Source organism: Scardinius erythrophthalmus (assembly GCF_964197995.2).
Source record: "Scardinius erythrophthalmus genome assembly, chromosome: 10".
In the NCBI taxonomy this organism is placed as follows: Eukaryota; Metazoa; Chordata; class Actinopteri; order Cypriniformes; family Leuciscidae; genus Scardinius; species Scardinius erythrophthalmus.
In genome coordinates, this window is record NC_138230.1 from 37296020 (window position 1) to 37307927 (window position 11908).

Below are 11908 nucleotides of genomic sequence, written 5' to 3' on the forward strand. Positions count from 1 at the left end.
CAAACCAAGCATGTGTGCACTACCATGTGAGCTCCATATGCTTTCATAAAACCTATATGTTGCAAAACACAGAAAATGCTTATTCATACTTCAGTCAATCAAGTACAATCTGATAAAACAGCAAGCGCGAGGCTATTTTTAGGTGCATGTGGCTTTCTACGACTCGTTTAGTTGACCATGTGAGAGGCTGTGATCTTTCCATGAAACAAGTTGAGCTGTGTACAACACAAGGGTGTAGTGTTGGTTTAGGGGTGGGACTTGGTAATGTTGGGAGAAAATAAGCAAAACCACTTGTTTGTATACTGGAATTACCCAGATTCAGACTCATAAACAAACAAAATGCTCATTTAGATAATCACATTAGTGATTAGTGACACATTAGTGTCAGTGTGATCCAATCCATCCACTGTTTTGGCTGTCTGACTGAAACAACATTATGTGAAAGAACATCACAGTGTGAACAATAATGTGTGTGTGTGTGTGTGTGTGTGTGTGTGTGTGTGTGTGTGTGTGTGTGTGTGTGTGTGTGTGTGTGTGTGTGTGTGTGTGTGTGTGTGTGTGTGTGTGTGTGGCATTACAGTAATAAAACACTCAAAGTAAAATGTTCAGAAGCATTTTGGTAATGAAAATTTTGGGGAAAACATTCTTAATTGCTATGAAAACAATGTCACAATTGATTGCAAAATCTATTTTGGGCTGCATATTAAATGTTAATGCATTTTATGTGAATCTAAATGTCGCATGTCAAATTATTAAATTCATTGCAACAATAAGCAGTGCCATTAGATGATAAAATGCTAGTGCAATCATAAGTCTTTCATCTAATGTCTTTGTTTAAGCTCTCTTTATGGATTGCTTGTGTTGCATGAGCTGAATGTTTGATAGGAATAAAAGTCTCTAATTAACAACACTCCATATGGTTACCATTAGAATAATGCACTGTATGAACAACACAAACCACACATTACTATGACATTGAGAATTTGTTTGTGTGGCTGTTTGGATAGAGGATAGAGGCTCAATGTGTTTCTGCACTGCAGTTTAAATGTAAAATATTAAACAGTTCCTTTTTCTTTTTTCATTGAAGAGCAATAAACAAAATGCATTGCAAAAGCACATATTTATTAAAATGTATTAAAAGTCTCTCAGCCCTCATTCCTTTAATTACACCTACTAGTTTGATGAAAGATAGCAGTGGCTCTTTGATAAAGACATATGTACATTAAATGCTTACAAATTTACAAACACTCACAAATATCCATAAAACGTCTCGTCAAGTACTGCAATATAAACTTGTTTCCAGAACATTCTTTTGCTGCATAATTCAATAACATATATGTTTTGGCTTCAGTGTTTATAAGGAAGAAACATTGTGCTTAATAGTTAAGTTCAAAAGTACAATAAAAAGCATGTACATCTCCTAAAAATGTCACAAGGTAGTGTGCATTTTTATTGATTTACTTTAATAGTGAAGTTGAAACACTGAAATTGCAATAGGATAAATCTCACAAACACCCACCAGGAGCATGTGTAGGTCATTTTCACCCCAAAATTAAAATAAATAAATTATATTGTCCTAATAGGATTTTTAAGACAGATTGAAAACGCAATTTGAATTTAAATGGTAAAATATTTACATATCACAGTTGTATATATTGTATTGCTAAAAAGTCACTGTATTACATTTATAAGAATCTAATGACTCTACCACTGAGATTGGAGATTGGAATATTAAGAAAAAAGTTCAACATCCAAACACATCCAAATTAAATTTCATGGAAATTATCACACACACACACACACACACACACGCACGCACACACACACACACACACACACACACACACACACACACACACACACACACACACACACACACACACACACACACACACACACACACACACACACACACACACACACACACACACAAAATATCATAATAATCCTAAAATGGGTTTTCTTTCTGCAATTTGATTTTAGGGTGAAATGTGACCTGGACATGTATGTGAAAGATTCGACTAGTCCGATGCAAAACTATTACATATTGGTGGTCATAAGTTAATAGTTTTCCTCTAAATTCATATTACTGTGATCAGGCATCACATAGATAGACTTGCTTTTCTTCTTGCGGCCTGTGGCGCTCTCTGGCTCAGGTACTGATGTTAAAGACAGATAGGCAGCTATGCTGCTCCTCACCCCGTAGCTCATCATGTTATCTTTGCTGTCCACAGTATCCAGTCCGCTTGGGCTCATAAGCTGAGACCTATTCATGTGAAGACATATTCATACACCAATCATTCCCAGCTCACATTGAAGCTACACAAGCTCAGAAAGTGGAGGAAATGTTTAGCATGATCTAAAAAAGACAGAGACATACTTATTCACATTCTTCCAATCCAAGTTACGGCGCATCACCACAGGTGGCGCATTCTGGGTTGAGCTCGGGGCAGGGTTGGATAAAGCGAGACACGGGGCGCTGAGAACACAACATATACCATCCGACGAGTCTGAGGGGAAACCGAAACACATCAGCATCAATGCATTACACACCCATTCTACATTACATGCAGAGCATGAGAGCTTTGTCTCACCAGAGTAGTGATTGACCATGTCCTCCAGACACTGGAAGGTAAGCCGTGGTGAGATGTAGTACCAGCTATTAGACAGACGGAATATCTTATAGTGCTTCACGGCCCTGTGTCTCACAGAGAGAGAATATACACCTGCAGGGAACAGCAGCCATGACTGCAGTGTCATTTGCACTTCTGCTGACACTGAAATATGTGTGAGTGTAAACCATTTTGCAATATAAACTTGTTGATGTGAATATACTTCCTGGTACATACCTCTCTCTTGCGGACTTTCTCTAATTAGAAATGACCCGACGCTGTTACCAGGCAATGATAAAAGCTCTTCTGCCTTCTGTCTGCTAACCCCCTCAAACAGCCATCTTTAGAAACAAGAAATGCCAAAGAGGAAATGATGTTACCAATTGAAAATAGTGACTTCCCAATTCAAAAAAAAAAAATGGATTATTTTAGTCCTTAGTATATCCGAACTAAGATCAATAATTCATATGACACAGTTTACATACAGTGTGTAGTTAAATCAAAATATGTGCACTACAGTTCAAAGGTTTTGGGGTCACAACATCTTTTTTTAAGAAATTAATACTTTACTCAGCAAGGATGCATTCATTTTAAAATTTAATCATGAATTAATGCAAATCAATCAAAATGCATAGTAAAGACTTTTCTAATGTTACAAACTGTTATTTTGAACTTTTTATTCATCAAAGAATCCTGAAACAAATCAAATTCATCAAGGTTTCCATAAAAATATTAAGCAGCACAACTGCTTTTCAACATTGATAATAATAAGAAATGTTTTTGGAGCACCAAATCAGCATATTAGAACATTTTTAAATATATTAAAAAAGGTTATTTTAAATTGTAATAATATTTCACAATATTAGTGTTTTACTGTATTTTGGATTAAATAAATGCAGCCTCGGTGAGCATTAGAAAACATCTCACCGACCCCAAACCTTATATAGAAGAAAGTTTAGAAAGTGTTGCACTTTCGAAATGTTCTGAAAGAGATTGTCTCACGTCATTGATCATTCAGTACGTATTGTATTCTGTCCAGATGATATTCTGCACTTGGAAATTAATTTCTGGGATCATCATGAAACAAACAGTAGATAAGTGAGGATAATCAGTTCATAATTACCCATGATAAACTTTTGCCACATGATTACTTGGAATGTAATTCTCAGTTCCTGTTTGAAGAGAACGCACTTTCCACCAGCAACCATCTCTGTAAAGCATTCATTGACGTGTACATTAAAAGACATTTTTCTAGATTGTATGCGTATACATAAACTATACAGTATATGTATATGCACATGTATGTTAAATAAAAGATGCATTTCACAAGGTGCTGATGTGTTATATATTACAAGTGTTTGTTGTTAGATAGCATGAAACACATTATATTTCTTTAAAAGAACACTTACTCTGAAAGACCTTTGAGTCTGTCCCCCATCTTAAAGATAGGTACGCTTATGTCACGGCACGGATAATCAGCAAGCACCACAAGACTGTCGCAGTCTGTAAAAAATATGAGTTATGTCAAAAACATATTTAGGTATACAGCAGGTGAAGAACCATAGCTTACCTTTAAACATGGAGTCAAAGCTGTTAGGCTCTGGGTTCGACTTCTCCGGCCTCATCACATTTCCCATGATGGCAGGTTATAGAGCCCGCAGCTCTACAGATTCTGAAATTCAAAAAGCATATTTCATGTTTATACAATGAAGCGTTTGAGCAATGCATTTGATAGTCCAACAGATAATGCAACAGTCGGTTTAATTTTGCAACTTCCTCTCAACTAATGTGTTATCGCTGAGAAAAAATAGAAAGGGAAGCTGCGGAGAGCCACGGTCTAACACTATTTTCCATAAACTATTTAACCCATTTTTTACAGTGCAACAAAACTTCTGTATATGCTCCATTTTTTCCTAGACTGACCTGTTTATTTGAGACTCGTCACTTAAAATGCCATTTACATTGATGATGGCCTTTAACCATCCTCAAAATGAATGTTGAATTATAACATAAAAACATCAAAGTGGTATGCGCACAATCTTTATTGCGCACTAATTTTTATTGTAAATATGATTTACAGGGGGAGGTTACTGTAGGTAAATAAATCTCCATGGATAACACTTGACACTCTTTCTTTTTCCAATGAAACAGCCTATAAATGTCAAAACTCTTTTTATTTCCCACTCCACACCAACAGAAATATGCTAGGCACATAAATTCGTTTTCTTACCTCTCACTTTAAGCAGTTAAATATCCATGTTTCCTCCAGAGGGCAAAGCTTCAGTTCTGGGTGGCTGCTCTCAATAAAGTAGAAGCAGGTGGTTTAGAGTAAAGAAATACGGCCCTGGTCTCCGACCGAAGGCCAGCCGTAACAGCAGTTGAGTTCTGAGTGGCCTGAACTGCTCCGCAGGCTTATCTAAACTGAGCGCTGGTCTGCTGAAAACAGAACATAGCCACATACTTCCTCTGGTAAAATGAGGAAGAGTTCCCTAACTATGTCTTCCTTCATCCACTCAACGTGCACCAACAGAAATGATTACAAATTCTTAATGCATATAATACAGGACAGCAAATCATTATTTAACGCAAATACGCACAATCTGCAATGTTTAAGTTGAGGTTTTAATATGCGATTCTGAGCGTTCAGTTTGATATGTTCAAATGGGTGTTGTGCAACTTCCTGTGTATGGCATTAGTGGGTGAAGGTCTGGGTGTGAGTGCTTCTACAGTGTGAGTTTCTGTCAGCTATATCTACACATTAAAAGGTCATAAAAATGTAATCTAGTGCAGAACATACAACCCTGTAGAATTGTTTACCATTTATCCTTCAAATGAGAGACCATTTCGTACATTTTCAGACAGCCAGAGAAAAAGGAAGTTTGTCTGTCCATGATGCATAATTGTTTGTGCACTTCCATATGCTACTTATACACAATCTACACAATCATCTTAATGTTCCGTTTCTAAAGATATCATAGATTTAAGCCTCTGGAGAACTATATTATCCATTTATCAAGATTTACAGCTGATGCAAACTGTGAAATGCTTAAAAGTGGGTATTATTTTATTACCTTAGGTTGAAATCTCCACTGTATCAACCAGTTGTATGCTTTGGATTGCAAAACTAATAAAATAATGTGACAGATATCTGGGAAGTATTTGTTTTCTCTGATTGTCCCTTGTGCAGCCCTATGAATATTCACCTGACTAGTTCAATCCAAGTACGTCATTTTCTCTGGGTCTCAGACTTGAACTTCTCTTATTTGTACTTTCACACTAAATGCACTTCCATGGTGCATTTAATAACTTAGTTAAATACGTTAATATTTTTTGACTATATATAGTATTTTTTTACTTTTACATTAATATTTTTATATTTACGTTAATAACGTACAAATACGTTAATATAAAAATATTAATGTAAAAGTAAAAAAATACATATTTATATACATACTGTATGTTTATGTTTTTACTTTTAATATACTTGATGCAAAAAATATATATTTTTACGTTAATATTTTTATATTACGTTAATACGTACACATACGTTAATATTTTTTCACTATATATAGTCAAAAAATATTAACATATTTAAAGGTGTAGCGGAGGATCTTTCCAAATTTTAGATAAGACCCGCCCTCTCCACTTTTTGAAAAGTTTGATTGATTCACCAGAATGATTGACAATTAGGAGGACCAATAGTTTAGGTTACCCACCAGGAAGTAAAACATCCTCCGCTATACCTTTAAGTTATTAAATGCACCATGGAAGTGCATTTAGTGTGAAAGTACAAATAAGAGAAGTTCAGAGAAAATGACGTACTTGGATTGAACTAGTCAGGTGAATATTCATAGGGCTGCACAAGGGACAATCGGAAAAAAGAAAAACTTCCCAGATATCTGTCACATTATTTTATTAGTTTTGCAATCCAAAACCCCTATATGTGTGTGTGTGTGTGTGTGTGTGTGTGTGTGTGTGTGTGTGTGTGTGTGTGTGTGTGTGTGTGTGTGTATTTTTTTTTTTTTTTTTTTTACTTTTAGAATTGTGAACTGGATCCTTGATGCAAATTTTTTATTTTAGACAGGTCACATTCATTACTGATGATGCAGTCATCAAAGTTTTAAATTAACCATAACAGATCAGGCCAGGGGAACTGGGATAAGGAACTGATGTCAGCTGAGTTGACCACCCTAAAAAAGACATTTATGAATAGATATGATACCAGAAATATCTGTTTATAAAGTCATTGTATAGTCAACGTTATATCGTTATAGTCATTGTTACAGTGAACGTTATACTCATCATAACATCTTTAGTCAACAATATATTATATTACATATCTGACTGATCTGAGCCCAAGTTGACCATTTTTCTTTTCTTTTAGATATCATTTGTGCTGATTACTTGCTTGTGAGTTACTTGTAGCTATCCTCTGAGGTTTTAACAGATTAAAGCTCAGCTGTGTCTCTCTTTTCTAGTGCTCTCATAAAGCATCATAATTGGATGAGCAAAAAAGGATTAAAAAGTTCGGCTCACGTGGAGACAAGTTAATCTCATCATTAATTCACATTGTAAGCCTCATTACTTTTCTTTATGCTCAACATGATAATTAAACCCTAAAAATGATCATGTAGAAAATTAATTTCCAAAAGCTTAGTTGTGGCTTGCATGTTAATGTCTTTTTCCATTAAAAAATATTTCTCTCATATGCACTTTTTACTTTTTGACAGGGAATTGGAGTCAAAAATGTTCGGAGTGATCTTCTCAGTCTGGGAAAGCCATCAGTGCTGTTCTTCTGATCAACTGCATATTATCCGCTCGCTTCTCACCCCTTCTCAACTCTATTTATTGCCAAAAGCTACAGACCAGCTTTGGCCAATACCACAAATATGGCTATCTTAATCACAGCAGTGACACATTTTGCTAGATCACATTTTCATTTTCATTCTTATTTTTAAACAGCACAAGCACATGGAATTCACACAACTCAGACTGGTCAAATAAACCTGTTGCGTCTATGAAAGCACCTTCTATTATTTTAAAAAACAATACATATTCTCCTGTATGCGATTCAAAAGGTCTTCTTTACTCATATTTTCAATGCAACTAAAAGTAGCATTTTTAATGGCAATCACGTCAGTAGTTCAACTTTTTTGCAAAGCAGTGCAAGATTTCATCTGAGAGTGTATATGCACAGAGTGGGAATTTATATGCTCATGTTTAACATTCAACTCTGAGAGAAGGTGTCATTTTTTTGAGTATGTCTGGCATTGTTAAAGGGGGGGTACAATGGTGTTTCATGTATTCAGAGTTGTTTACAGTGTTAAAGAGATGGATTCTCATGCTAAACATGGGCAAAGTTTAAAAAAAAATATTTTGGCTGAATAACGGAGAATTTCTGTGCCGAAAATCTTACTTCCGGGTTGGTACAAGTTTCGGCTGTTTTTTTTCGATTGTGGATCTAATGACGTAGATCAGAGTGGAACTCCTTATATGAGCATTTCTCCCGGAAAAGCTTGCCCGCGCACACGTCGACCAGAGGAGAACGAGACCGCGCACATCAACGCGCTTCAACAGGAAATCATCGGCAGCCAGCGCTGCATAGGATTTGTTCAAGAATGTCTCCCAAAAAGTGTCTATTTGGATGTGAGGGAAAGCTTACCGTGTTCAGCTTTCCAAAGAACCCAGTGTTACAGGAACAGTGGATGCAGTTTGTTTTTCCAGGGCAGCAACGGAGTGTACCAAGTGCGGTTGTGTGTTCTGGCCATTTCAGTGACGAATGTTTTATTAACAAAGCTCAGGTCGACGCTGGATTTGCAAATCGTTTGCTATTAAAACGTGGAGCGGTCCCAGTGATAAAAGACCCCGTTCATGTAAGTACAACTGGATCGGATTTCTGTCTTTTGCTGTAAAGCTACCGCTTGACTCCGCCTTCAGGAGCTCGGCTTTTTCCGGAGAGAATCGGAAAGCTGTATTTTTCTTTTATAAATATAATAAAAACTAAACACTTTTTGGAGATATTAAGGATGCACTACTACTCTATAGGTACTCAAGATTAACATGAGATTAGGTGAAACTGTGTATGTTATGTATCCTTTAAGGGTGAATTCCGGTTAATTGATAAAAAGTGTCCCAATCAATCTGAATTATGCACAGACTAGAGACTCTTCAGACCAAACGATCAGTGAGAGCAACGGTAAAACTGAGTCTCTAGACACGTTTAAAAATGTTAAAACATGGAAAACGGGAAAAAGCAACACAATAGGCACTTCCACGTACGCAAAGCGGAAGCTTCAAATAGGAGCGTAAAAAAATCGTCTGCAGCCTTTAACAATGGCTGTGCTCATAGTACGGGATTGTTGTGATTTATTTATGTAAAATTCAGCACAGATACTTCTTCTAAAGACACCAACCTCAGTTCAGAATCATTAATTGAGTATTGCGAAAAAAAGAAACAAGCAGATAAAAAGAAGAAGCAGAAACAAACAATAGTGTAAGCAGATGCATGCAAAATAACGTGATTAACAAACAGCAAATAATGTTACAGAATGAAATGTCGACCCAGGACGAGCTATGGGATTGTAAAGCTTTGGGGTGATGATGGACTCGATCTGATCCATCTATGTTTTGATCATCGTTCTGAATCCGATCTGGATGTAGGCTAGTCTTTGACAAGCGTTTTTTTTTTTTTTTTTCAACATAAAAAAAAGTTAAATATCTAAAAAAGAATATATTAAGCTACAATCAATCAGGGTTTTTTGTTTAAATCTTTCTTTTCATCATGTTCAGATATTCATACAACAAAATATTCTGGGGCAATGAAAATGTGGTGAAAATGCTCAACTTTTTATGCTCAACTGGCAACTTTTTTTTTAAAAATTGAATGCAATGATCGGAGAGCATTATACTGTAGACAAAAATCATAATAAATATAATGCAAAAATAAACAAATTGATATTAAAAATATAATTAAAGCAGTCCTAGTACTCCTCTGGTAGAGCTGCGTGCAGCTTGTTAATCTCATGACTACCAACAATCGCATCTTTCAGATAATGTTACACATTATAATGAAAGATGACATACACGGTAGAGTATCGTGCAAGTCTAAATAAACCGTTTCAAATATTTACGTTTATTGTTAAGTTCAACTAAATGAGTGGAATTTTCTTCTCTGGCATCCATCCACAGTAATGCAAGCAGAAATTGTTTACGACATGCGGGAAAGGCCTATATGGTCAAAGACATCCATTTATTGCATGTTCATGTAGAAAAACAACTAATGAACAGTGTATGAGGACACAAAAACACTTCTGGTGTGCATGGCAAATCTATTCAGCCCGGTTTGCAAACCCGTTTGGTTCTTCTAAGAACCTTTCAGTAAACAATTTTTAAAACTTTTTTTTTTCTTTTGGCAATGGAAAGATTCAGTGATAGTTAAAGATTCTTCATGGATCAATGCCAATAAAGAATATTTATTTTATAAGCGTATATAGCTAGTATAATGAAACTAGTAGCTTCATATGATCATAATATGCCTATTATCTTTTAACTTTGCAGGCTTCAGTTTTAAATAGCTTCAATGCATCAATGTTAATCTTGTCTTTTTGTTATTTCCTGTGAGGCCTAATATGACGTGTTAATGGCTCAAGAGCTCAAGGCAGACCACAGCCGATACGGTCCTCATGTACACTGCGGCCACAATGCATGTAGACTTCAGTGGAAACTCTGACATAGAACAGGGTGATTAAGTCACATTGCAAATTAGGCATTGTGGGTATAACATCACACAGAGATGGAACTCAGCAGTACTGAAGCAGGAACACGTGGCAGAGTTCAGTGTTAGCCAGGTCTAATGACTCCGAGCTGTCTCACAGTAATAGGCTGCCTCTAGCAAAAACAAAACTACAGCCATCCTGTGGTGAATGAAGCTGTTAAACACGCTAGATTTAAAGGATAAAGTCATGTTATTCACATCAAATATACCCGAATGTTCATGCATTTAAGACTGCCCTTGTAATCAACTTTTCTTTGTGCAAATGGTAAAATCATGCACTTATAAATAAGTCTTACCTCATTTTTTGATTATGGAACTAAAATTCCTTTAACTTCCTGTATCATTCCTGGTATGTATTAAGCTTTAAACTTTTATAAAATGAATATGCTTGTATAGTGAAACGGCATACCAGGCAGACTTTCAGAAATAAGCTCTTTGCAAACTACTTCTGCTTTATTATTTATAACTTGATTATTTACACAGTGGCAAGACATCAGGATTGAACTTAAAGCAGCACTATGCAGTTTTTTTTTTAGCTTAATTTGAACAGCTTTGGAGTCATTGGAATGGTTATATGACATTTTTCGGTTGAATGGTGGTCGTCTCGCACCCCCCGAGCGCCTGTGAGCCGAAAAACCACACTTGCAACTTTGGGCCGACGGGCCACCAGCCTCAGCGTCAGGAAGTATCGCGTGATATCAGGTCTTGCGATGTAACGAATTGCTTTACGGCACTGCACACAAACACTATCTAAACATTTATTTGCTAGCCTTCTGTGTGTCATACATACCTCAGTGGACATGGCTCCGTGCGTTCACCGGGTTCTTTGAAAACAAATGCACATGACCAGGGGGAGGGGGGAGAGTCGCCAACGAGTTTTGACGACAGTGTTGTCAAATATCTATTCCGAAGCTGTAGGGGGAGCTCTATAGAGAAACCCGCATGCAAAAAGCAAGAAAACAGCGAAACCTGCATAGTGCTGCTTTAACAGGATGATAATAATCAATGCTATCTCACGACCAATTCATACGAATTCGTATACTGAAGACGTTAATTGGTTGCTTCAGCTGTGTTTGATTAGGGTTGGAGATAAACTATTCAGGATAGTCGATCGGCAGGAGCAGGATTGGGCACCCCTGGTCTAAACCCACGTGATTGGTAGGTTTAGGGGCGGGGTCAGGGGTAAGTCATTCGTATTAATTCATACGAATTGGGCAATTCGCAAAATATGTATGATTTAGCAAAAATAGTTAGATTACATTGGGGTATCAACAAATTCATACAGATATTTTTTATATTATCATCTAACAGGATGGTATATTTGAGACTAACTACAACACAATGTCACTGTTAACCCTTTAATGACACACTCAAAATGTCTTTGTCTATTGTCTTTAAGAAAATGGTGCTGGTTGAAGAAAACCCTTGCAACTGGATCCTGGATTTTGGAACATTACAATATTATAAAAGACTCACAGGACGGAAAGAAAAATTGAGGACACAGGAAAAACCTATAAATTGT

The 11908-nt window shown here is 36.4% G+C and overlaps 1 protein-coding gene across 1 annotated transcript; it reads right to left on the reverse strand.

Annotated features, from left to right (window-relative positions):
- Positions 1-1101: 1101 nt before the first annotated feature.
- sla1a (Src like adaptor 1a) lies at positions 1102-5279 on the reverse strand. The gene is made up of 8 exons (XM_081376429.1): positions 4843-5279; positions 4183-4284; positions 4022-4115; positions 3736-3822; positions 2850-2953; positions 2595-2726; positions 2381-2510; positions 1102-2266 (listed from the first exon to the last, which is right to left on the reverse strand). Exons 2-8 carry the CDS (start codon positions 4247-4249, stop codon positions 2062-2064), a joined length of 819 nt encoding a protein of 272 aa, XP_081232555.1. The 5' UTR covers positions 4250-4284; positions 4843-5279; the 3' UTR covers positions 1102-2061.
- Positions 5280-11908: the final 6629 nt, after the last annotated feature.